General features: G+C 38.3%; 2 protein-coding genes and 1 long non-coding RNA gene across 3 annotated transcripts in view; 1 reads left to right on the top strand and 2 right to left on the bottom strand.

The window, feature by feature from the left end:
- Positions 1-9,172, bottom strand: part of fbxw8 (F-box and WD repeat domain containing 8) — a 66,849-nt gene extending 57,677 nt beyond the window's left edge. Inside the window, exons 1-4 of the mRNA XM_042488599.2 lie at positions 8,545-9,172; positions 7,568-7,672; positions 5,802-5,966; positions 4,943-5,031 (exon numbers count right to left, since the gene is read on the bottom strand). Coding sequence (XP_042344533.2) covers positions 4,943-5,031; positions 5,802-5,966; positions 7,568-7,672; positions 8,545-8,997 — 812 coding nt within the window. The 5' untranslated portion in view covers positions 8,998-9,172. The remainder of the gene's footprint in view (positions 1-4,942; positions 5,032-5,801; positions 5,967-7,567; positions 7,673-8,544) is intronic.
- A 72-nt stretch (positions 9,173-9,244) lies between these two features.
- Positions 9,245-12,744, top strand: LOC148189697 (uncharacterized). The gene is made up of 2 exons (XR_015776375.1): positions 9,245-9,940; positions 11,236-12,744. It is a non-coding gene; the product is annotated as an uncharacterized LOC148189697 (long non-coding RNA).
- A 547-nt stretch (positions 12,745-13,291) lies between these two features.
- rnft2 (ring finger protein, transmembrane 2) lies at positions 13,292-27,654 on the bottom strand. The gene is made up of 10 exons (XM_042488881.2): positions 27,507-27,654; positions 27,297-27,374; positions 24,803-25,317; positions 24,646-24,722; positions 23,467-23,567; positions 22,982-23,135; positions 17,693-17,842; positions 15,268-15,333; positions 14,996-15,097; positions 13,292-14,513 (listed from the first exon to the last, which is right to left on the bottom strand). Exons 2-10 carry the CDS (start codon positions 27,341-27,343, stop codon positions 14,379-14,381), a joined length of 1,347 nt encoding a protein of 448 aa, XP_042344815.1. The 5' UTR covers positions 27,344-27,374; positions 27,507-27,654; the 3' UTR covers positions 13,292-14,378.

The following is a 27,654-nucleotide window of genomic DNA, read 5'->3' as shown; positions in this document are numbered from 1 at the left end:
GAAAATCTTTGGGTTGTGGACAAACAAAGACATTGGAGGACATTATCTAGGCCTTCAGAAACACTGAATAATATTTTTCACCATTTTCTGACATTTTGTAGACCAAACAACTAATTGATTGATCGACAAAATATGTAACACATTAAAAAATAAAAGTATTTGTTAGCTGCAGCCCTAATTTATAGGTAAAGAACAAGCATTGTCTTGTTCTAGTTTCACCAGAGTGATGATTTTCTCTGTCATCTATCATTGTGAGGTGAATACGTTTGTTTCGTACTGTTATTTAGGCAAAAATAGATGTTTGAAAAAGTCGTCTTGAGCTCTGGCACACTGTGATGGGCACTGTTTGTTATTTTCTGACATTTTATAAACAGAACAATTATTTTATGAATGGAAAATAATGAGCAGATTCATCAACAATAAAAAATATGGTTGTAGTTGCAGCCCCATACTTCAAAGACAAAAAACCTTTTCAAAATAAAGATGAAAACCTTTCTGCATACAAATGAAGTCAGCTCCAGAATGTTTCCTTATTCCATTTTAACATTTTAAGACGTTGTGCTTATGTACATGGAATCACACGTATAATTGATTTTATTTAGTGTAAATATGTATAATGTGTGTCTGTGTTTGAACTATACTTTTGTTATTTTTGTGGACGGCTTTCTCTTTTTCTGAACTCAATGAGACTACGTGTTGAAATAAAAGTATAAACAAAATAAACAAAAAGAAACTGTGGTTCTCCCACACGCCTTTTATTTTTTCCTCTTCAAGAAGCTTTTTTTAAAGTTGTTGCTCTATTTCCATTTGTGTGAACAGTACTGTCTACCTCACTGTGCCACAAAGACGGCTTTTTGTGCCTCGAGGCAACAACAAATCTAAACTAACAAGTGGCTCACAGTATGTAACGCAGAGGTCAAAGGACTTTGCATTTGCAAGTCTGCATTTTTGCCTCATAATTTGAGCTCATGATCTTAAAATAGTACACCTAAAGCTGTAGTTGTTAACCTTAATTTTTTTTAAAAAAGTAACTGACATATTTGCTAAAACTGTCACAATATTCTGATAGTAGTGCAGGAGCTAGATAGTCTTTGAAAATATCATAACATTTATCTTTTTTTTTTGTTTTGTTCATTTTACGTGTTCAAAACTAATACAAAAAATAAAAAATCTTGTTTCTGTTTTCTCATAGTGCTTCTAATAGCATCTGCTTATGAACTGAGGTCAAACTAGGCAGCACTAATCAAATCTGATTCATGATTCTGTCACTGCATTGCCTGTTTCTGGCTTCGAATGTTTTCAGAAAAGTATTTCAGTGTAATGTTTAGCTGTAAAATGAGACTATTTGTGATCCGGTTGCCATGTAGGAAACAGTTGAGACATAACCAAGCACTGCCCTCCGGCCGGGTCACAAATTTTTGCATTTTACAGCTTAAGAGTACACTAAAATATGTTTATGAAAATATTTGAGGTGAAAAATAGGCAATGCAGTAACAGAGTGTTGATTCATATTTGTTCAGCGCTGCCTCTGATCGGCTGTTTTTGTTCAGGCCCAGTTGACTTTTGCAAATGTCATCAGGAGCAGGAGGAGGAGGCAGAGATATCGTACTTTTTCCAGATTATATGTCTCATGTGCTACTGTCAGGATTAGGGTTGCAAATTGCATTTTCCTGAAACAAAAACTGGTTAAATTAACAACTGATTAATCAATTGATTATCTAAAAAAAACTTTGCTTATTTTAAACAATGCCAACTGTGTTTTTTCCTCAATCAAAGCTCACAACAATATATGCTTTATACTTTGACAGCACTGCATAGCCTATCGATTGAACAATTCATTTTCACATGTTTGATTAAATTCTTAATGACTGATCAATTGATCGTTGATTAATTGTTTTCATCTCTAGTCAGGATATAGTGACAGTTTCAGCAAATATGACAAAAAGTTATTTTAATTAAACACACCAACTGTAGCTTTTAAGTAAAATTATATCCAGCAGCATTTCCTCAACAGACTGAAATTTGATCCTCTGTTGTTTTTCTACAACTGCACCTGATACTAGATTACTTCCCCCTTGCGCTCCCCATCCTAAAGTACTAACAAAGTCGCCCCCTCAGACTTTATAGACTTCTGTTCTGCTCTGGACCCCCCTCCTTCCCTCCGCTCTTCGCCCAAGTCAATGAGTTCTCACTGTGGGAGACAACAAACTGCCAGCGTTACCACCTCCACAGATACCATCATGTCTGAGCAAGTCATCCGCCTCGCAGCCAGAGTGTGTGATACAGTGACAGCAAGCGTGGCAGAGGGTGTACATGTGTGCGCCCGCATGTGTGTTTGTGACTGTCGTCGCAGGGTTTGGCAGGAAGCAAACAAAAGAAAATACACACTTTCACTTAATTGGTACATCACCTCAACGCCGACTACCGACAGGATGATGATGCTGAATCTCATCCAAGTCATTCGACAAAACTTTTATGTACAGAAAACTTTGTGTGCAGATTTCCGCCATCTTAAGCCTCGACAGATTTGGCCTTTGTGTCAGTGTGTGACCACATGAGTCGCCGGGTTAATGAGACAATGTCTCTTGCTTTGCCTTTTAAGTGCCAAATTTCATTCCACTGGTTTCTAACAAGATTTTGTCAGTGCAATTGAATCATTTTTGATTATTCTTAACTGCTATTGATTTGTTTAAGTTCTTTCACTTTGATAAATTGCCCTTTAAGTAACAATAATGGGAAAAATATTGATGTTGTGAATTTGTTAATAACAATGACTCAAAAAGAAGGATGTCAGAGTATTTTCACATGATGCCGAGTTCTTATTTCATGTCTAGACTGTTTTAGCAGCACGCGTCCTACATCTGCTAACCTGAAAAGATAAAAACATGTCTTCTTCTCCGATGAGACACAGCAGGACCGAAGGGAATCTAATCACATCACCCCCTGGAGACACTGCACATGTCTTTGTGGGCAGTCTATCCGGCTCCTCTGGGCCCTCGCAATCTATCACAGTCTCGGCCCAGTTACTTCAGGGCAGGTTTGGCTTAAACTCTCACCTCAGCAACTACTGCCATTAGCAGTCCCATTAGTAGGAGTATAACAAGCAAAAATGTGGCAATATGCATTAATAAACTGAAAACTCAGTATTAACTCAATCTGATCAATACCACAAAGTTTACTTTTGTTAATGCAGGAGGTACAACTCTCCATCCTTGCTTATATTCTTAAAAGAATATGTAACCCCAAATATTGCCATTTGTATATCCATTACTCACCAAGAGTTACGTTGAATTTGTGAAACGTTTTTTTTTCTCGCATGCCTTTGGTGAACAAAGAATCCAAAACTGAGAAAACTGTTGATGAATTGAAGTGAAAGGGGGCCGCATTTAAGGAGAGCGAAATTATATCAAAACACCTCTTTACAAACTCTGACACAACTCGTGTAGTATAATTGAAGTCTCAATTATCCAGACGTATGGTCAGTGCTTCCAAAGGACAGCCCTTTCTGATGAGGATCTGCAATTAAAATAAAATTTAACTAAGCACTCTTCAAAGCCAGAATCCAGAGAAAAAAACAGTCATTTTACCTTGTTTAACATGAAAGCTGACTTCATTTGTAGTTTATATATGTCTTATTTTGTGACTTTGGTGAATCTGAACTAACCCTTTAAAGACCAAATTCATAAAAATAACCCTAATATACTAACTGGATGACCAGCAGCTCCTGTGTTGAGCGAGGTAAAATTACTGTTTTTGTCAGTGGATTCTGGCTTTGACAAGAGCGTAAATAAGTTCCACTTAGTTCAGTTCCCTGTCGAAAAAAGGGCAATCTGTTTTCGATGTGCTGACTTGATAAATAGGACTTGGCTTATACTGCACCTGTTGTGTAAGAGTTTGTAAAGAAATGTTTTAGTATAGTTTTGCTGTTATTAAATGAAGACCCTCATGACTTCAATTCATCAAGAATTTTCTCCATTTTTGGAGTCTTCGTTCACCATGGAAGCATGTGCAGAAAAAACGTTTTCTTCACAAATTCAACATAACACAGGGTGAGTAACAGATGTACAAATGGTCTTTTCTTGGGGGGGTGAAGTATTCCTTTAATAACTGTTTATGTCTTCCTAACAGAAATCTAAAATCAGTTAATATATTGATAAAAAATGGGGTTTGCAGCCAAGTAAAAGTGTTGCTCCAACCATTTTCACAAATCTCTTCCTTACTTGACGTTCTATATTTTTCAGCTAACTTCTGATGTCAATAAAGATCTTGTTAATTTTCAATCATTTTCATAATTTTAACCCTTTAAATGCCTTTTTGCCATGATGCAGCTATGTTTTTAGATTACAAAAAACACAAAAAAATAATTATTTTCTATATAATACATACAAAGTAGAAAAAAAATATAGAATCATAGCCTGGGATATTTCAATGATTTGTAGCAACACTGATTGTGACAGTGCACCTAGTGAAAAAAGCATGTATTATCTCGATATGCCAAATATGGTAAAAAATAAAATTTGTCATCAGATGAGAAAATAGTAAAAAATCCGAGGCAAAAGCCGAGAAAGACACGCAGAAATTATACAGTTCATGTTTTTATGCTTTGATGGCTGTTGGATCAAAACATTGCAGTTTGAATGGCTTCCAATGGCACATTTTTCAGACTTAACAGTCTGAATGTAACAATTTTGGTTATGTAATGTATTTTAAACTTATTGTAGGAGCTGAGTTGCAACATCAGAACACCTGGTGTCTAAATGTGACATATTTTTAATTAAACATCCATTCATAAATCAGAAGACTAGGATTTATACTGACATTTATAGGATAAGACAAAGAGTGACAGAGAAAACAAGGCAGATGAGTATGTGAGCAGCCAGAAATACAGCTGACTTTAATGGACATCAAATGTCAGGAGCATGTTAGAGTCCTTGAAACTCACCCTGCCAGGACGAAGTTGTCACAGGAGCTGACGTCACACAGAACTTTCCCGAGCTCGAACTGCAGCTGGCTGATGGATCCCACGCGATTCTAGACAGAAAATATTACCTGGCTGAAAAAACTGTTCAATCCATAATATAAATACAATACAATAGCAAATAAGTGCGATTTATTTCAAAATCATGGGAACAAGGCTTAGGCAACGACCAAAAAATGACCCAAAAAATAGCAACCAAAAAAGTAAAAAGTACAAAAATTACCTGATTTTTTTTTTTTAAAGAAAAAGACAAGAAAAGAAAAAAAATAACAAGAAAGTAGAAAAATAAGGCAAATAAGATGTGGTGCTTAAAATATTTAAACATAATTTAAAATATGTAATAATGATAGATTTTTCTTCCCTAGACCTTTTTCCCCGAGTTTTAAAAAAAATAATTTTCTAAATTTAAATTTCTTAACAAGTTGCTCATTGCCGCTTTTCTCATGTTTTTTTAATTAAATTGCACTAATTTGCCCAGGATTCAAAGGTTTAATTACTTGTGAAAGGTATCTGAAAGCAGCACCAAAAAAAAGGGACGTTGTTCCAGGTTTCAAAGGTTAAAAATGACATCTTTGGCAATTCTTTTTTTTCCTTGCCTGCCATTTTGCTAATTAAAGTCCCATTTTGAATTTTGTTCATTGTATTATATTCACAATATAAATGACAACAAAAACTAGAGATGAGACACATGGTCTAATGTATATTCTCCACTGACGTTTGGTGATGAAAGGTAAATTGTGCACCAGTTTCACCAGCCAAACTCCAGTGCAGGAGTTAAATTTGGGTGATTCTGATTCACCGCAGCGGAACAGCTCGAGCCCACCTTCCAGTTGGAGCGCACAGTTTTGGCCGAGTTCCTGCAGTCTCGCAGCGTGCTCTTCCAGCAGGGGGAGTCAGACACGCTGGCGTCCTGATGGTAACCCTCCCTCATGCACATCCTGAACCACAGAACGCCGTCCTCTGCAAGGACTCTCCATGCCCTGCTCACCTGGGAGGAGATTGGACAGAGGGAGTGTGGATTAAGTCAGCATACATTACCAGCTTGCATCACTTAATTTATTTGTCCTTAACGAGCCAGGCTGACTGCCAAATGCACCATGTGTTGTGGGTCGACCACACAAGATGCAATTTATTAATCTATATCAATTTAAGTCACATCAGGAATTAACCCTGTCCTGAGCAATACTGCATGTTGACTGGAAGTGTAAGAATGTCACAACCAAGAACCGGGACCAGAAAACTGCACATAGTGTGATCACTTCACAGGAAATGATACGAGAAGACGAGACCGACAAACGAGCGCAAGTTTGCTGCCTGTTAGGAATTTTCATTCATCATTTTATCTGCAGAATAATATTTCTAGTTAGTTATGACCCCTCCCAACTGCTGAAATAGTCCCTTTCACAGGTTCCTTCAGCTTAAGGCAAGTTAAATTTAAGACTTTTCAACATTTTTTTATGTCCACTTGCATTGAAATTTAAGACCAATCTTACAAAATCTAAAAGCTTACTGGCATATTTTTAGATTCTATTTTTATAATAATGAAGTCTTTTGATTTAGGTTTTAATATAGTTCTTATCATAATTACAAAATTTAATATTTTATGGAACATTATTTATTCCAATATTGCTTTAAGTGTAATTATAATGCACTTTACCCTATGCACTTTATATTGTATTCAAAATAGCACTGTATTGTGTGGGACACCATTGTGCCAGTCAAGGGGGCAAGACCAAACACATTTGTTAGGGTTTTTTGGACTTTTTTAATATGATAAGATGGAACAATAAAGTGAATCTGATTTTTTTTTAAATTGCATTGAAAAAAATTAAGTTAAGCCCAATATTACTATAACATAAAACATGACTTAATTGGTCAGGTTTAAAAGTTAGATAATCTTCATCAATGCTGATATAAATTAAGAATTTCTAAAATAGAACACATGAAAAACAAGATTATCATTGAGGACAGTGCAAAATAGCGCAGTGCAGAAACAGGCGGTTCCCTGAGCTGTCAAAAGAATATTAAATTATAAGTAATAAACAACTACAAAATCAAATATGAAACGATTCAAAAACTAAATGTTGACAGCTTTTACAGCATACCGTTACGTTTCCTTACTTTAAAACTGAACACACGTCGTATTCTTGTCGACACTTTTTGCATATTTTCCAGCTCACACACTTCCTTGTTTTGCATGACGTCAACTGCTCCCAAACATCTGACGTTTTCGTACGAAACGTCGTCTCTGCCTCCGCCATGCCTCTTCAAAACATCCGCTTCTGCGTGTGACGTAAGCAGTCTCGCGACACAGCGAGTGACGTAATAGTAATAATCGCGCGAGACGATTCGATTAATTTCCTTATTCTATTTTTTCGATTCGATAATTTCATTCATTGCAAAGACATTTAATAACCGACTATAATCGATTTTAGAGATTTGTTGTTGCAGCTCTACATACATCCATACATAAATAAATTATTTCTCTTACTGCCTTTTTCCTCCCTCTCCTTCCCCTCCCTCACCCCCAAACTGTTTTCCCATGGGGGCAAATACAGTTTTATATATACATATATCTGTGTAGCTCACCTGTGCACAACGGCCCAGCTCAGCACAGCTGAGATACTGGAATATCTTCAGGGCTAACTCGTACGGCAGCTCGATGTCAAAAAAGGGAATGTCGTTGACTTCATTCTGCAAAAGAAATAATCACAACACACATTATGTAGTGAGCTAAGTCTGGTCAACCACCGTCCACATATTCATTATCATCTTAACTACAGTCTTAACTCACTGTCTCAACAGCAATATTTGGTGCAATATTTCAGCTACAGCAATCCTCTGTGCATTTATTCAAAAGTGCAATATATTCCTCCAACTCTACAATGTAGGCTGTATTTAACATTTGACAAATGTATTTATTATTATTGTTATTTTTGCTTATTTATATCCTTGTTGTTCATTGCTGCAGCTTTGCACACATATTTATATTTTTATCTTACATACTAGTTTTATGCACTGCATTTTAGCATAACGCAGTTTTATATTTTACACACTTCACACACACAGTACATTATCCATTTTATAACTTAAATATTCACATATTAGTGCTTATTAGTGTAATTCTTACATTTATATTTTTGCACACTTACATGCACAGCGTGCTATACATATTTTATTTTTAAATATTTACACACCAAGCACACCAATGCTAATCAGAATCAGAATCGGGTTTTATTGTCAAGTACATATACATACAGAAGGAAATGGACTTGGTGTTTTGATGCCAATTTATAGAGGAAAAATAAAAGAAATAAAGTAATTAAATAGAATAAGATATAAGACAAAATATAGAAGAAAAAAATATAAAATGAAACATAGAATATACAGAACACAAAATGTATACACAAAGTAGAAATGGAGAATCAAGTGTGCGTTGCGTTTACTGTTTTTATATTTTTATATACTTGTGCTTGTACTTGCGATAATTCTCTGTGCTGGCAGCAGAGTGAGTGTAACGAACTACAATTCCCAGGTAGCTCTGATTCTGATCTGTATCATCATACCAGATCCTGAATGAGTTGATCCAGCAGCTCCTCTTTTTTCTTGGCCTTTTTCTTCGGCTGCTGCTGCAGAGACGCTCTGCACTCGTTGGTCATGTTATCATACTGTCTCTTTCTCCTGGTCCTCTCCTCCTGGATCCTGTCCAGCAGGGGACTTGTCCTCCCATCCAGTAAACTGTGTGCAATGGACACATACTGAGGCTGCTCCTCGGAGTCAGCTTTCCCTGCAACAGCACGCTCTTCGTCCTCGGTGCAACCGTCTTCTGCTGTTTTTGGCGGGCTGCGGGTCTTGTCGACATTTTCCAGGTCTTCAAAATACCTATTTTTCAGGTGTTTCTCTCCTGACTGACCGGGAACTTCTTGGGGGGGAACACAAACAAGTCGCTGCTCCTCTTTGTTGCTCTTTAATTCTTGTTTCCAACACTCCCTGAACGCAGCTAGCTCGTCCTCCGCCATGTTTCTCAATCATCGTTCATAAAAACATAACTTTAGAGTATTATAAAGCAGATTAGTGTGACTTTTAGCTGTTTAAACCGCGTACGGAGAGCCACGGCTTTCCGCCGCCGCCAAACAACATGTCCTTCTCCCAAAGGGGTCCGACGAGCAACAACGCGCGCCCTACATAAGTTCCGCCACCTTTTAATTCCGCAGTTTTATTATAGACGCGGAAAATCTTACGTGTGAAATTATGTTTTTATAGCCACAAGTGGCAATATTTCGAAAAATAAACAACACAATTTTATTTTTTATGCCATAAGGGTTTTCACGTTAAAAATGTTTTGTTTTGGGGGTTTTTTTCACAGATAAAAATAACAGAGAACACAATGTTCCCCACAACAAAAGACTCCGATCAAAACAGACAGGAGAGATTCAAGAGTTAACCATTGCATGTCTCTTTTGGGAAAAGATGATGTAAACCCCACACCATGTGACACTGTAATGAATAATACAGTAGGGAGAGCGAGAGAAAGGGAGAGACAGGGAGAGACAGGGGAACACAGTCAAGGTTTGATGAGAGAAGAGAAGGAGGGTCATTTATCCTCAAGATTTAAACAGAGAAGGTTTGTTGTGTCAGACAAAGATGTGCTGGCTGCCGATAGACCAGCCTCTGCTCCTGCCCGGTGACTCCACCTGCAGTGCCCGCCGACCCTCGCCGTGCTCTGTGGCTCAGCTGCTTGCCTCCCGCCTGCGGAGGATCGGGGACCAGCTGGAGAAGAGCTGGACGGCCGGAGAGGCGGACCGGGGCTTCAGCTGCGGGGCCAGCAGAGGAGGGACGGCGGTGGTGAGCGGGCGAGGCCACCTGAAGAGCTTCCTGTGCACTGCCATACATTTGACCGTGCTCGTGCTGGTCGTCGCGAGGCGACACCTGTAGGGCGCGAGGCGGTAACACCAGCAACAGGTGCGTAAACATAGTCACGTCACCTGAGTAGTGTTGAATTTCTAATTTAAAAGAAAAAAATATATATATCTTCGGTATTTACAAAAAAAAACATGGGGGAAAAGGCAATGAGCCACTAAGAAATTCAGAAATTGTTCCACAAATTGCAAGAAATAAGCTTTAGAAATGTATTTTTAAAAAGACTAGAGAAAAGCAAATAGTAGTATCTATAATGAGTGGTTATATATTTGAATTATTATTTATTAAAATCATATGACAAGAATTTTTTTCATGCCATTTATTTGTTGTTTTTTAACTTTCTTTTTGTGTATGTGTGTGTTTGTTTGTTTTTGTTTGTTTTTTTAAACTAAGCCAATGTTCAGGCAATTTTCTTGTAATTTTTCTTACTGATTTCTTGTTCATTTTTGAGCCATTTCCTCTTTCGTTGCTCATAGTTTCAAATGGTTAATAGGCTTAAGTAAACCGCAGGCTTGTTTGTGAGCTGTACATTTAGTTAGCTACTTTAGAAAGGAGTTTTTTCTCCTTCGGTTAAGAAAAGTTCTGGTTTCTTTCTTTTCAGGTTATTGAGTAAAAAAAAAAATTAAATGTAAATAGTGTAAAACAAAAATGGCTGTACATCCTTTTAAAAGTTTGAAAAATGACTACACCACAATACTGTAAATTAAAGTATCAGGGACAATATACCACAAGTACCCTATAAATTCTTTATAAATAGTGTAATATAGACACTTGTTTTTACATAAAACATGTGCTTTTAATTGCTTTAATTATGAAATTATTAAGCATTCGGCCATAGTTAAGCCTTAAAGGAGATTTATTACCACATAAAAACTATTTAACATTACACTTTTATGTTAGATTTACACACAAAAAAAGTCTCAGGTTAACAAAATTATGCACATAAAGCTCAGGCAGAACGTAAGAATTGAATTGAATGCTTCTGATTTGCATGTAAATAATGTTTCAGGAAGATTAGTGCATATTTTGAAATTGTTTTAAAATGTTAAGGTTGAGGTCATTCATTTGTGTCTCAAGTGTGCTGTATATGTTCCTAAATTTGTACCTAATTTTAATCAGTTAATGTTACCAGGTTTGGAAAAAGAATTGCATTTAAAGGATGAAACAAGTCTGTGTTTGAATAAGTGAGGTAGATGCTAAATCACATTAATGACTGAAAATCACAAGAGGAATTAGAGGCACTTCTGTACTCGTTATGAACAACTGTCTTAATCTGAAAAGCATTCAGGTTATTGATGCTTTATGCTAATTCAGTGCATATATTGCATCTTATACAGATGGTGCCTTTAGGACCATGCGCGAGAAACGGGCTCACATCATTTGCACTAAGCGCTGTGGATGCAGGATGCGGTCCAGGGTGGAAGTTGTGCAGCGAGTTCAACCCCAACAGAAGGAGGAAAATGAGGAAGCGGGTTAAACTGCATGTTACGGAGTCGAAATCTCAAGACTGACTAAACTCCGTGTGTCATGAAGACTTCCTCAGGCCCGATGTGGATGCAATTGTAACGAGTTGACTATAACACTGAACCCCATCAGCCCTGCAGCTGCACGTCCTGCCCCTGCGTGACTCTCCGATTCTGTCATCCCAGTTACAAAAGCGGTGATGTAATTCTCCCCTGGTAGAGTGGAGGGAAAAGCTTACTAATAGGACTCATTTGAATTTTCACCTCCCACGATGTGAATGCATCAGTGGCAAAGGGGTTAACCGACTAGATCAGTGATACTCAACTTACAATTCAGGTCCCCGGTAGGATGCTGGGCGGCGCCCCCAACCTTTTTTTTCTAATTCACGAGACAAATAAAGTGGTTCACACTGGGAATTGTTTTTGTACTTTAAGTATAAATAAGGTGCCAGAGTGCATAAAACAGCATCAAAATAGAGCTTTTTTTTAAAGTGCCAGTGGAAAATCCCCCACCCCCAGACAGAGGTCCTAGCTAAGCCCCTGATGTCCTAAAATCCCAGAAACATCCTAAAATACTAGAAATCTTTAAAAAAAAAAAAATCTTAGCTGCATCCTAACATTCTAAAAATGTCCCCAAATCCTAGATATATCTTAAAATCCAGCAAAATATCCTACAACACTATAGATGTTCTAAAATCCTAGAAATGTCCCAAGAGCTGAAAAAAATCCTGAAATCGTAGAAACATCCTAAAATCCCAGAAATATCCTAAAATCCTAGAAACATCCAAAATCCAAAAATACAATCCTACAAACGAAGATCCTAGAAATGTCTTAAAATCCATGAAATGTCCTAAAATCCCAGACATATCCTAAAATCCTAGAAATGTCTAAAAATTCTAGAAAAGGGGCTGCTGCGACTGGCCCCTGGTCTCTTGTCATTTTGCAAAAGTGGGACCTGAGCAAAGCCAGTTGAGTATCCCTGGACTCGACCTTTAAATGTATGTGAGGCTGCAGAGGATGCACTGAAATAGAGCTGTTTATGAGCCTCATAATGCACTGTACCTTTTTACATAAGCTATACTGTAAGTGTCAATACTGAGAGGAAGAATGTTTTTATAGATGTTTTCTACAGTGTTTAGACAATGTTTACACATTCTCCTGTGCTTTAGCATTATCTATCGGGGGCAGTGTTAAGTGGCTTTTCGTCAGATACAGGACCTGTGCATAGGAAGCTGTTAATGCTGTCTGTGATTTCTGGAAATAAGCTTTTCTCTGATATATCAAGTGTAATGTGAGCACTGATACATGTCTTTTATAAAGTGTGTGCTATTTATACTGATTAAATATTTCATATGGATTTTTAGTAGTAATAAAATCTTTCTGAAATAATTTTTCTGCAACTGTCATTATAATTGACCCTTTGAAACCTGAGAAAAATGGCTCGATTTCTTTTAGAAACATGGGAAGAAGGCGATGATGAGCATCTTAAAAATACAAAGCTCAAAAATTAACAAATTATTTTAAAAATTCCAATATTTTTTTTCTAAAACAATAAGCAAAAGACATTAGCAACAAAGTAGTAAATGTTATGAGCAAATTATGTGAAAATCAGTCAATTTTTTTTAAAGAATTATGAACATATATTTTTCTTGACACTTTTCTCTAGTTTTCTTTTAAACAATATCTAATAATCCACCCTCAGATAATGTTCAAGTCCTTTATTTCACCTTTTATTATTTATTTTTTGTGTCATTTGCAGGACATTTCTTTCTCCAGGTTGCTCAATATCTTTTCTCCCATGTTTTTTGGTAGAAAACTAACCAATTTTCTCAGGTTTAAGAAGTTTAAATGCTTGTGAAAGGCATCTGAATGCAGCACAAGAAAACTGGCATCAGGCATTATAGGGTTAAAACAAGAAATACACGTGCCATTGTGCGCTAAAATGCTTTAATTTAAAACTGGAAATCTCCACACTCTGCAGTGCATTCTGAATTTAGTGTATATTATGCAACCAACGACTGACTGTTCTAAAGGAAGTGACTCATTTTAACAATATTTACAAGGAAAAAAAGGGAAATGAAGATTGCAACATGGAAGATTACTGAACATGAGCTCCTACTGTCAACTCAAATGCAAGTATGGAAATGTCTGTCATCCTACTGACGCCAAAATCTGCACCACATTTGATACAAATCCACAAAATGTTGTGATTACGGTGCCTTACTGGCACACACCACCTTACATTCATTACTCAAAACCTAAATAACTGTTTGAAAACCAAGAACTTTTTTTTTTAATTTTATTTTCTTCTAATCAGGGTAAATATCCCATTTAAAGGGTAAATATCCCATTTAAAAAATAAACACTGCAAAATGTAAAACTAAAAATAAACAAATAAAATGCATGTTAAATACCAATTTAAGAATTACAAGAGCCAGGTAATATATATTAAGACAGCATATAGATATGACAAAAACATAAAGTATACAAAAAATGTGCCATCAAAAGTGGTAAAGACAAGGCTAAATCTGAAAAGTCCTGACGAAAACCCATCGCAAAAAAACATTTGGACTGTGCTGAAGGAACAAAATCATAGAGTATACCCCCCCAAAAAATGAGTGAGTGTGACTATTTACATTGCAAACACACTAAATCAAAGTAACATCCTATTTTCATGTGTGTAAAATAAAATGTTCATGGTTAACAACAGTGGCAGAAACACAAACTACTGACTACTGCAATAATGATATGACAACAGTCCAATTGTAAAATTGAAAAAGTTTTATGTTTTCAGTAAGTGATGCCATGATCATAATTTGGTTTGTGCACGTGACTTCATTTGCCGCTCTCCTTGTCCGCACTAAAAATTATGAACGTCTAAAATTACACTCTGCAATTACGCTTCCCCTGATTTGAAGAGTTACCGCACTAAAATAAACCAGCAAAATAAATGACACGCCATTGTCTAACCTGTATAACAGCACAATCACATCTGAGCGAGGACGCTTGATGTCGTCTCAGTAGATCTGGAAGTGAGCCGAGGTGGTGCCGTCCTTCCAGCATCGCAGGGTCTCAATGACAGTGGAGCGGCACAGCGGACACGTTCTCTCCCGGTCGAACCACAGACACAGGCACTCCTCGCAGAACACGTGCTGCAGAGGAACATACGGTGCACGCACATGTTGCATTTTTGCGACAGAGAATGACAGAAAACACACAGCTAATGTATCTCTCTATAAACTGTTGTTAAGTTTTTTTCAGGTCTGTCTGTTATTTAAAGATTATTACTAAGTAGGAATAAACAGTCTCTTAAAGATCCACCTTGCACAAGCGTCTTGTATCCATGAGAGATTTTCAGTAGTTGATACTGACCTTTGACCACGACTTAATATACATTAAGAATTACTAACAATGTGCATGAAAAACACAGGAAAATGTTTTCTTTTATTTTCTTTCCAATATAGACTCGAAGTCCAATTGAACAGCTGAAAATATTTGTCTTTACCAAAGACGTGTCACTGCTCACTTTGCTGCTGTGACACTGAATGTACTCCACTGTCAGGTTTGGTTACAGGTGCAACACAGCAAACCTCAGAGGTCCAGCAGCCTCGTCACTATGTAACCGAGTCCTTACCTGGCAGAGCAGGGCTATGGGGTCTCTGAAATCAGCCTGACAAATAGCACAGACATCGCCGGCCTCGCTGCACTGCTGACTGCCTGCTCTCACTCCATAACTCTGCAGAGGACACAAGGTCAAATTTAATAGATTAAACGTTTGCTTTTTTAGATTTATTCTGATATCTCAATGCAAAAACACAAAGATGAGCATATCTATGAGTGGGTGTGCTTGTGTGTATTTACTGAAATGTAAAAAAAAAAAAAAAGTTAAATTAGTTTGAAAATGACCTGAGAGCTGCAGAGCATGACCAAGGCCTTGCGTATGGCAGACACACGTCCACAGATGTCAAAAGACTGCAAAACAATCAAGACAAAGCACAGTCAGTTTTTTTATGAGAGCGACAACGACAGCTGCCCAATGTGTTCCCATTTTTTAAGGTTATAATGTGCAGAATTCACTGACTGGATCAGACTTATGACAGGAGATGCCTTGTTTGAATACTTATTGGCTCGAATGAATAATAAAAAAGGGACATTTTCTGAAGTCTGGGATAACTTCTTTCCATTTATTAAGAGCTTGTGACATTAAAGTACATACTGATGCATCTGTGTTATGTTTGTGTCACCACAGACTGTCTTTCTGTTCTTGTTTTGTTTGTTGTTTTATAAGTCACATGTTTTTTGTGTAGAATATCTCATTGACAGAAAATCAACAACAATTTAAATGACAAAAATAAAAAGCTTGTTTTGATACACCAGTCTGGATCCATATATGTTTTAATGACCAACGATCCGTCATCTTTAAGATACGCCTTTAATCTAAAATTCCCATGGCACCTCTGTGTCACCATGTCTGTCCACTTTGGTGGACGAGCAACCAGCGGAAAAAGCATTGCTAAAAACTACATTGTGCAGGTCTTTATCTGACAAATGCATTTATGTAACATCCTAAACAGCAAGACAGCACTTTCTCCAAAGAAACTCAGCAATTTAGCATCTCTCATCGCGGTGATTTATTCACAATAAAGAAACCACACTGACCTTTATTGCTTTCTAAACGTTATCTTACTTTTGTCCTGTATGATACAAACAGCATGACATCAATTTACCAACCGATGGCGCACATCATGCACATCAGCACATACTCTACTGCTGACACACTGCTAATATGGCCTTATTTGGAAAACACCAGAGTGCTGCACCTTCGCACACCCACCCAGGAAACTGTCCACCCAATTCAGCCCAACATTCCCATCATCAACAACCCCATCCACTGAATCACTGGTTTATTTAAAGAAGTCTGGACTACAATTGTCAACACACTACAGAGCACATGATAGTGACAACTTCACTGTGTAAATGTTTCATCATCACATCACTGACAGTTTCCTTCATCCAACAGCTACTTAGTTTCGCCATTTCAGCTTCCTGGGAGATGTTGTTACTCGAAAGTGACGCCTAACTCTACAACTCTTTTTCTCAATAAGTCTTTGTAAGTTTCTTTGTGCAACTGCTCACTAACTCACCTAACTGTGACCTTTTATTGTAGACTTTCTGTCTCCTTCACTCTTCCCCTTCCAGTAATTTCAATAATTACAACAACAATTATTTTTATTCTGGTTATATTATATCACATTATATTACATTACATTATATGACTTGTATTATATTATATTATATTATATTATATTATATTATATTATATTGTATCGTATCATTTTGCATTGCATTGTATTGTATTAGATTCTAGTATATTATATTGTATTATATTATCACTATCTTCTTACAAAGTATTGACCTCACCAGCATGCTGTGCCCAAGAACGTGGAAACCACAGCAAAAGAAGAAAATAAGAAAATACAGGTAGAGAGCAGAGTCTCTGCAGATAAATACTCAGCCATACACTTCTAATGGGTCATAAATGATGATTGAGATGGATTACTTTTGTATGAGTCTATACATTGTTTTTTAGGAAAGTGATGCATAAAATATCTTTTACTTTCCTTGAGCTCCACCCTGGAGCAAAAATGTGAGCTATGCATACAAAATTTCTTCTGAATCTTATTGCATAAATCATAAATGTCTCATACTGCGTTGAGACTTGCTGAAAACATTTCTACGCCCTAAGTAAGATATTTGTTTGACCTGAATGATCCCGTGACCTCTTGTAGGGGACCACAAACTTCAGAAGCTTCCGGTAAAGCCTCTAACATATTCTTGTCACATTTAACTTATTTCTTGCAAAAGACATGTCTTGCCAAGTTGGTCATTGCCTGTTTTTGAAAAGAAATCAGTTAAATAAGAAATACGTTTCAAAAGGTCAGATAGCTTGTGAAATGTGCCTGAATGCAGCACACAAAAAAGAAAAAAAACCTGATGACGATCCAGGTTTCGAACGGTTAATCGTTTTATTCAATTAGACATTTGTGTGAAATTTTGTCATAATTAGCGTATAAATTCTTGAGTTATTGCCAAAAACATGCTATGTGAGGTCACAGTGATCTTTGACCACCGTAATCTAAACAGTTTATCCTTAAGTCCAAGTCAACGTTTGTGCCAAATTTGAAGAAATACCCTTGAGGAGCTCTTAAGATATCATGCAAGAACGGGACAGACAGACTGTTAACCCAAAAACATAATGCCTCCAGCCATGGCTATCGTTGGCGTGGAGGCATGAAAACAATATTAATCTTTACCGCCAGGCACCGATTACCTTGCAAAGGCTGTAGATGATGATGAGTGTGGCTCCCAGGAAGTAACTGTTGGACGGGTCCTCTCCCATGATGTACTTGTACCACAGCTGGATGGGTACAAGGGCCCGAAACAGCTGGCTGAGCTCCTCGATCAGCAGGTAGAACTTACCCTGGACAAAGACACAAAGCTACATTAGAGGAGGCCTCTTTACAGTAGATGCGGCAGTCAAACGTAGTGTTCATTACCACAGTCACTGTGAATGTGCCTCTTCATATTTATCTAATTTGACAGGAAGTTTCTGAAGATGAACCAACAAAAATAACAGACCTTTGCAATCTTAACTTAATGCAGAAATCCTAAATTAAGACAACATGTATTCTTTCTTTGATCCACTCACTAGCTGTCCAAAAACCAGAAAGAGCTCAACAGCTTCGGGCCACTCTTCTATCTAGTCAAGAGCAGTGCGGTATTAAAAGCTTAAAACAGCATGCCTCCAGCCCAAACATGGCTGCTGTCCAGAGCTCCGCAGTTTCACAGCAGTACAGGCAATTTCCCCACACTACAAGGGAAACTGGCAGCGGCTCTTTCCACCTGCTACCCAGTGCCCACAAAACCCAGCCCTACGGGGGCTTGCTAGCAGCCTTTAAAGGACCCCATCCCTAAATAATCACAGAGAAAAAATGAACTTCTGACTGCCACAAAGTGCACTAAGTGAATTGGGGAAGGTATAAAACAGAGGCGACTGAAATGAAGGCAAACTTGATTCCCCAATGGCCCCCTTGGCACCCCAGCTTGCATAATGACTTCCTGGATTTTGGCTGACAGAGATTGATGACTGTGGGTAAAGAGCCACCAGCAGCCAGGTTGGTCGGGGAGGAAGGCCTCTGCTAGTGGCTAATTCATCTTCCTTATTGTCCCCTCAGCCTCATATCCCACAGTGCCCATCACGCCCACGCAAAAACTGTCAAATCTAAAGTTTGGACACAAGCCAAGGAGTTTGAGAAAGCTCCACTGCAGGCCTTGTTTCAGTGGTTTCCTGCTTATTTGGTTTCATTACTCTGTCTGATCTCTTTATCCTCTCTGCACACAGAAACAGATACAGAAACACACAGAAACAGATACAGACACACACAGAAACAGATACAGAAACACACAGAAATAGATAAAGAAACACACAGAAACAGATACAGAAACACATACTTGACATTTTAAGCTGCAAGATTATTCATCTATCTTCTTCGGGGGGAGTGAGCTAGGGTTTAAAATTTGGTTTGAAACTGTTACGGCTACACATTTTTTTTTTGCTGTGCCAATCAGAAATTATTATTCAACAAAACTGTGGGCCAGCGCTATCATATATAATTTATATCTTACAAACTTTCTTTTAATGCGTCCTGTGACCTTCTATTGTCCGCAAACAGAAGTTACATGTACATTTACTGTTTCTTGCCGAAACCATAGACTGTATAACTGATGGATGTAACTTCTGTGACGTCATCCATCGGTTTGTGGGCTGCTGTTTTGAAGCCTTAAGTCTGGCATTTCAGTTGTTGCCATCACATGTTTTTGGAGCCAAATGTGAACATATTAGGACGAGAGGGTGGAGCTCACAGACTGTAGTTGAGCATTTTAGTCCTACTAGTTTTCCAAAACTCCACAGGGTACCTTAAAGTTTTAACTTCAATTGGTACCATGGCTGCATGATATGGAGAAAATCAAACATCACAATATTTTTTTTTTTTTTACCAAATACCTCAATATTGCGACAACACTGTCGGGTTGATTATTGGTGCTTTCAAAAATATATACACAATGAAAAAAAAATAACAATATGGATAGAAGTACCAAGTGGATTAAGTGAAATATAAGAGCAGCTAAAACAGCAAGTCTCAAAAAAATACATTACATGACATCAGTGTACATAATCCTTAAAATAATTTAAAAGACAACAGTTATGACATCAAATATCTAAGACGATATCTAGTCTCATATCACGATATCGAATTATCAATGTCACCCTGCAACAAGTTCTTTTTCTGCTTATTCCAAAGAAAACAGTTCAATTTGATTTTGTCCATTTGATTTGGCTTTAATAATAAAATTAATAAATTCAGTTGATTATCAGGGGAAAAAATGCCACACAAACAGTGCTCACACTACTAGTTCCCTTTGGATTTTGGACCACTGATCAAAGTAAATAAGCACAACTCAGATGTCACCTTGGACTCTCCCCTTTGAGTCTCCCCAAAGGTACTTCTAATGGGTACAGACTGTCCTTTGTATCATGTGCTATTGGTTTTTTTAAAAAAATCTATCCCTGGATGTCATGTCATTATGTCCCTTTTTTTTCTTTTTCCACAATTCATGATACTGGGTTTGAAGATAAAGATCTTGTGCTGTGATTTGTATAATGTATTGTATATATTTGTGTTGCATAATATCTGCAAAGACAATTGTCCCTTAGGAACATTAGATTTTTTTAAGTCTTGTATCTGTGATGGTCAATTTTTCCATTCGCATTTTATAAACAATTATACAGTTTATCAGCATTTTTAAAAGAAGGAATTAATCAGTATAAAAGCTAATCGCTACTTGTAACTCCACTTGACCTTTGACTCATGCTACTGATGAAGAGCTGCAGAGTCTCTGCGATTAAATCTTGCTCAAGGCCGACAGAACAGACATGAAGAGCAGCACCAAGCAGAGCAGAAAATAAACCACAGATCGATATTACAAACACCAAATCCAGGAACTACTGCATGGGCCTCAGAGAAACCTCTTGCACCAAGGAAATACATTATCAAGACAATATAAACTAATAACACTGCCACGCAAAACACAATAATACTCATAACCAAGGGTAGATACAACCTCTCTAAGCCTCTAAAACGAAGCCGTCATGGAACTTCTGTATGTGAGCCTGCTAACACTTGTGCAGACTTGCGCTGACTGCAGTGATTATGTCAGATCATTAGTGTATCTGCGGTTGGATGCAGTAATGAAGGCTGACTTGATGGAGTTCAGAATAAATGTGACTGTTTGGCTTTCATACAGGAAGATAGTTATGATAAAATCTGGGACTGTAAAACTCAACATGTGTCCCATCAAAGCTGTCAAATTCTGTACGTTTGTGTAGTATATCTCTGTGTGTGTGTGTGTGTGTGTGTGGAGGGTACAGGTAATGGTCCAGCTCCAGGGAGGGATGACCTCACCCATGCAATCCCCTCGAGGGCAAATTTGCTCAGTTGCTGGCTGCCGTGGTTCTGATAGGCCCGCAGGTCTGTTTATCAGTGGAAAATGTAATCCTAATACTTTGTAACCCCCCCTCCTCCTCCCCACATCCGACACACAAACACACGCTTGGAATAGGAGCTACGCTGTATGGAAATCAAAGTCTGTCTGTGTGTGTGTGTGTGTGTGTGTGTGTGTGTGTGTGTGTGTGTGTGTGTGTGTGTGTGTGTGTGTGTGTTTGCAGTCATATTCTGTAGCCTCAGGCCAGACTAACTGCACACGCACACACCCACGTTGCTCAAGCTCACCTAAGGAGTACCGTTTAAAACCTTATGAATACAAAACAGTTTCACACTGCGACCCTTTAGCACTTTCTTCACTCAGCCGAGTATTTCATCATAGTTGAGCAGATTTTCTTCTTTTTTTAAAAAAAATTATCTACAAAGTTTCACAACTTTGACAGTGAACTTCCTGTAACTCTATCATTGTCTGCGTAACGTTGTTGAGAATGAATGTTAGTTTACCACAGTCTGAACTCAGGTTAGATGCCTTTTAAGCCTGTCATCAAGAACTTTCTTGGTCTACACTTTCAGTAAGGTGATCAAAGAGAAAAATCTACCCCTGCATGCCTTTTCTAGCATTAAGGCTTTTTACTGTGAAGCAGCTGCAAGACGTTCAAGAGTTACAGCCATATGAGATGACCTAATTTAGGTTTGTTTTCAAGGGAAACTGCGCTCATTTTCAAGTCAAGTCACTCCTGTGGGGTAAATAAACCTGGGATAGTTATTCATCTATTTAACTGGGTGGTTTGTAAACTTTATTGAAATACTATATGAAAAAAAAGTGAGAAGGGGGTAGAGATATATAAGTTTTACCTTTACCTACTCCTTTTCGGACACTTTACATTTGTTTGTTTGTTTAAAATATGTTTTAATTTTTGTTAAAAATAAAGCCATTCATTCATGATCAGAGACAATCCAAAACTATTAATAAACATTTAGAACTTGGCTCAAATTCAAAACATTAGAGTATTAAAACATAAATATGTGATTTCATAGGGTACGAGTGGCTCCATAGACACTGAATTGGGAAAGATGTTCTATGTTTTCAGTATACGGGAACATTTTCTGTGTCCGAAAGACTAAAAGCTCATTTAGGTTTAAAAAAAGAAAAACTGTGGGTTCATAAAAGAGGCCATTGTCCTTCTCTGGTTTCTGACTTTGAGAGAGAGAGAGAATTTTGATTTAACTTTCCTCTGCCATGGAAATAACGTTCGTAATTTAGGTGGTACTGCCCTCGAAACTAAGGTTCAAAGTGGGTCTAAATCTTCTTTTTTTTCTTGCTGTCAGCTGATAAAATGTACAAAGGTCTGTTTGTCATAAACTTGTTGGGCAATAAGCTGTAAGCATTTGCTGCAGTTTGGATGAATGCTCCCAGTTAAAGCTGGGATTAAAAATTATTTTCATTGTAACTTACTACAATAACCATCATTTCAATAGTTTAAGCATTATCTTTTCAATGTCTACCATGTGACAGAAAAAAACTGAAAAACCGATACAACTTACAATGTCCAGATACATTTTGGATTCAGTGATGTAAAACAAAGGAAAGCGACAGCTATTACAATGACATTACAACTGTATGTTGAGTAGGGGATTAAACATATTGTGATTTTTTTCTTATCATCAGTTTAATCTAATAAAATAAAGTTTTCATTCTGTTTATCTCAGTCATTTTTATTGCAGCAAAATGTGTCTAATGGACTGAAAAAGCAATTGATTTTAATATTCTAATAGGCTACCAAATGTTTAATTTGTATTTGCAAAATGAATGCTTTACATTTACAAAAAATAAAACCTGTATTTGGTTTCCTTGTATAGATACAATACTGTGACTCAAAATATCGCAGCACTGTACATTGTTCTATACTATGTATTGATTTTTCCCCACAACACTAATGCTGGGATTCACATATTGTAAACTGTAAAAAGTGTCTTGTGAGAACATGTTAAAAACAATCACATTTCAGTCACATTTTCTGTGGATGTACTAAGACTCAGAATGGTGGATTTCTTACCCTGGATTTGAAGGCCAGAATAATCTTAGGCAAAAAGAGGACGAAGCATTTCAGGCCGATGGTGAAGTATTTAAGGACGAAGTCGGTGATGCCCACCGCCCAGATCAGATCAAAGAAGTCAAAGCTGTCGAGGTTGGGCTTGGCAAATATGAGGCTAGAAGAAAAAAGAAAACAAGCTTGAGAAGAGTTGTTACATGGTCGGGTATTTTTCAACGACGGGTGAATGACAAGCAACAGAAAGGCAAATGTTTAACACAATGTAAGACACAAAATAATGAAATTAACACAAAATACTCACAGGACAAGACCAGACAAGAACAGGAACGCTCCCTAAAGAAAATGGAAGTAAAATGAAAAGACTTACACAACACAAAATGAATGGAAAAACCTAAATATTCGAAGTGAAAGAAAAAAAAGATGGCAGGCAAAAAAATTTTTTAAAAATCACACAGAGCAACTGTAAAAAAAACCTGCTGGTGCTCTACCTGTTGTGCAGCTCCTCGTGACTAAACGTGTAGTAGATATAAACTATGTTCCCTGCAAGGAACATGATGATCCACAGAGCAACAAATACAGAACGATCCGCCTGGCAACATAAAAGAGACACATTTTAGCAGCATCTAGTACATCTAAAACTGCAATTTTTGCAATTATATTAAAAAAAAATAGTTTATTACACTCAGTGCATTATTAATTTGTCTGAGTGTGAGCTTGTGTGTACAATGTACCATCATCTATTCGCTACAGAATGCTCTGGGGGCATTTAATGTCTTCTCAAATGCAGAAAATGAGTTTTTGGTTACATTTTCATTACAGGTTACACCCTCCCACTGCTGCAAATACACAACTATTCACTCGAGTACTATCTGATGAACTTATAGTGCCCAGTAGTTTCAGGTAATTACTCAGACTTTTCTAAAAATGTAACTATTCTTGCAACCCATTTTTAAAAAATGAACGGCATCAGTTTCAAAGAATGGCCTTTGGGCTGTCAGCCACAGACAGGGTCGGACGTTGGAAAATATTGAGAGATGGACTAAAATTGTTGATTTGATTCTTTTTGTGGTATTTGTTAATAATCATAACATAATAACTAGCCTTATCCTTTAAATGGGTAGTTTGTATCTTTTGAAGTGGGGTTGTATGAGGCACCATAGTCGGTGTATTACCTACAGCAGACGTCAGCAGCTCTTGTGTTCAGCGAGCTAAAATTACTGTTTTTGTTAATGAAGTCTGGTGGTTTTAGTAAGAACTGCAAGAGCTAGAAATTAAAGCTGTTAACAGCTTCCCTGTCAGATTAGAGTGTCTGAAAGACAGCTAAAGTGGTGAAAATGCTCTGCAATTTGATCTTTAGGTGGCGAAGTTTGTTCTGTTGAAGACCCCATCCACTGCGGTACATCGCTTAGCTTCCATGTCGACGCTCCTGCCTGCTTCTCCAAATTTGGGGCATCCCACCCAGCATCTACTGCATGTTATACACTGACTATGAATGAGTACCCCATACAACCCCGATTCAAAGAAGAAAAAAAAAGCTCAGCCTGAGTTTGATCTAAGATGAAGTGTGTATCAGTGACTGTATTGGATTAAGTTAACAGTGGAAAATACCAGATGTAGTCGATGTCTGAAAAAAAACGCAGCAGGTCAAAAAAAAGTAATTTTTTTACCCGTAATGACACTTGGTGCCTAAACGTAGAATTGGCATAGGCGAATGTGCTGGCCATGCCCACACACACAGCAATACCTGCAGGAGAGAGGTGTTTGTTGTAAGAAGTGTACTAAAAGTCACCGTTAGCAGCATTATTACTCCACATGTTTATGTACCTAGTTTATGTTGAAAACAGACTTTAGCCAGCAGAATGAGGATGAAGGGGAAGCCCCTCTGCAGCCACGTGACCACCGCCTTCAGCTCCGACAGGGCTGGGGCCGGGGTGGACGGGTCCTCCTGGGCCTCCTCCCTGGAGCTGTGCCTCTCCGAGCCGGCCGCCGTGGTGGCCTGCTGGAGCAGAGAGGAGGTCCTGTGCTGCAGGGGCTGGTGGTGGAAGTGGTGGTGGTGGTGATGGTGGTGCGGGGGAGGCCGGGGGAGAAAAGGTCCGCCCTCCGTGCGGTGGGGGCCTCCTTCTTCTCTGGACGATGCAGTCATCTGGATAAAAACTTCAGGGGGAGAGCCCAGGACTAAGCCGGCTGCCTGGAACTGGGCAGAGGAGACGGAGCCTGAGGGGACACCCACCAGGCCGGAGAAGATCTGCTGGGGTGAGGCGGGGGAGTCGGGCTTCAGGCAGTCGAACACACCACCCTCATCCAGACTGCTCTCTGATCCCAGAGTTTGGCTTCGGCTCCTGAGTTAAGAAAACAAGTGGAGATAAAAAAATGTAAAAATTGTCTAGATGATGGCTATACTTCTTTAATATCATAAATAGTATTGTTTTTTAATGTGTAATATTTTAAGAAATTTCATTTAAAAAATCCTCTAAAATAATGTGAAAAAAAACTGTTGTGACAATTCATTCTAATGAGCAAGCAACTTAAAAACTTGTGTTTATAACAATGGCAATGTAAGCTACTTAATTACCATAATTATGAACACAAGTTTTAAGTTGATTACTCATGAAGTGTAGTTGTTCTAACTAATTTCCCTGCACTATTTAAAAGGGATTTTTTAAGTGTTAAAAGGGATTTTAAAATATGATGTCTCTGTATGGGTAAGGAAGGCTCATTTCCTTGTAGATACCGCTGTGTCAACACATGACATACACTATATGACCAAAAGTGTGTGGACACCCAAACATTAAAAGGATAATTTGGGACTTTTTAAGTGAAGCTGTATTTGATACTTGTGATACTTTTAGTCAATGTTTTATATGCAGTAGCTGGTGGTCGGCCAACAGCCAGCTAGTGTATGTAATACACTTACTAAACATAGGTATCTCAAACAGCCCCACTTTTAAAATGCCAAACTATCCCTTTAAACCCAATAATGATTGTTGGACACCTATTTTGAAATCATGGGTATTACTCTGCTGCTGTAACAGCTTCCTCTTCTGGGAAGGCTCCACTCTCGGGGTAAGAAAGGTGAACGTGGCGGCAGGGAATTAGTGGCATTCAGCAATAGTAAAATCCACCCCTGATGTTGCGTGATAAGGTCTGGCTACCAGTTCATCCCAAGGATGTTTGCTGGATGGGGTTGTGGTCAGGGCTCTGTGCAGATCAGTCAAGTTCTTTTACACCAAACTAGGTAAACCATTTCTATATGGATCTGGCTTTGTATTTCATGCTGAAACGGGAAATGGCCTTACCCAACGCCCCTTGTGACCTCAGCGCTTTTTTGTTACTCCTCATCTTTTCATATATTACTGAATATTTCCACAGACTATAACAGTCTGTTCTGCTCTTTTTCTTTGCTGCAACATACTGTGCTGAACGCTGCAGGTTCCAGGCAGAGGCTTGCACAGTCTGTGAAATTATTAGTAATAATATATTGATTTCGGTCCGGGCAAACATTTGATGACTGCAGGGAGATGGTAGGCATATGCAAGATAACAAAAATACCCTTTCAAGTACAAGCCGCTGCAGTGAAACAGGTTAAAAATGAGGTTGACTTTTGCACTTATACAGCTGTGTAGACAGTACTTTGCAATTTTGAACAGAGGCCTTGCCAAACAAAAACAAAGCCCTCCCAGGCTGTATGTCTGGAATAAAAAGGTTTTTATTTTGAAATTATCACCATAACTAAGTTAAAATTGGCTGAATAAACTAGTGAGATGCAATGGAGCACCGACAGCGCCGTCACCAATTACCATCCATCTCCTCCTAAGCAGCGCTAAAGCACCAATCCAAATACATCTGCCCCAAGTTTAAAAGAGAGACTGAATAAGTAAGAAATATATTAAGAGGAGAAAACACTGAAAAGTTTTCAAAAACCTCAGTTCCTGTCTACCGTTTAACCGTTCTCCTGTCTGTGATGTCACACGGACAGAAAGGCAGACTCGGGTGCTGGAGCGGTGTGTTTACTGGCAGTGGGAATGCAGTCATTAACAGGTTTACCTGTGTTTGAAAATCCTGCGTGCATGCTCTAATTTTGGTGGGAAATGTGTATGAGAGAGAGAAATCAGGGTTCCAAAACAAAAAAGGAAGCAAAATGAATTTGTAAAAAAATTAAAAGATGGTGCATGAAAGAGACATGGATCAAGAGAGGAAGGGTGGGGAAGCCCACAGAGACTGCACAGGGCCCAGAAATTGGTGTTACGCCCCTGATGTCCACATACACTTGGCTATAGTGTCTGAATGTAACACAGTTTCTGAGAGCTCTTCTTCCCACCTTTCAGAGGGCATGCCATCCGTGTTGCTGCTGTGTCTCCTCTGCATGGCATACCGCTCACAGCCACATGGTCCAGCCCTGCAAAAGCAAACCAACATCAACAGAGTCTGACAGACAGAGGCCGGTACCAGCTCAAATCTTCAGCCTGTCCGCATTGTTTATGTTTCGCCTGTTTGCCTGCAATCTGCGTAACAAAGTAGACGACGTTACCTGAATTAGATCGGTGTATTTCCCCTCCGCACTTTGCATTTTTTTAGTGTCAGGTTAGCTAAGGTTGCTGTAGAAGATGCTCCGACGATCCGGCTCCAAAAACTTCCTGTATGATGTCACCAACGTCGCCTATCCACCAATCAGCGTC

The sequence above is a fragment of the Plectropomus leopardus genome, chromosome 4 (genome assembly GCF_026936395.1).
Source record: "Plectropomus leopardus strain MGB_pleo_1.0 chromosome 4, ASM2693639v1, whole genome shotgun sequence".
Taxonomy (NCBI): Eukaryota; Metazoa; Chordata; class Actinopteri; order Perciformes; family Serranidae; genus Plectropomus; species Plectropomus leopardus.
The sequence above is the reverse complement of the archived record's forward strand: the minus strand, read 5'-3'. Positions and strand labels throughout refer to the sequence as shown.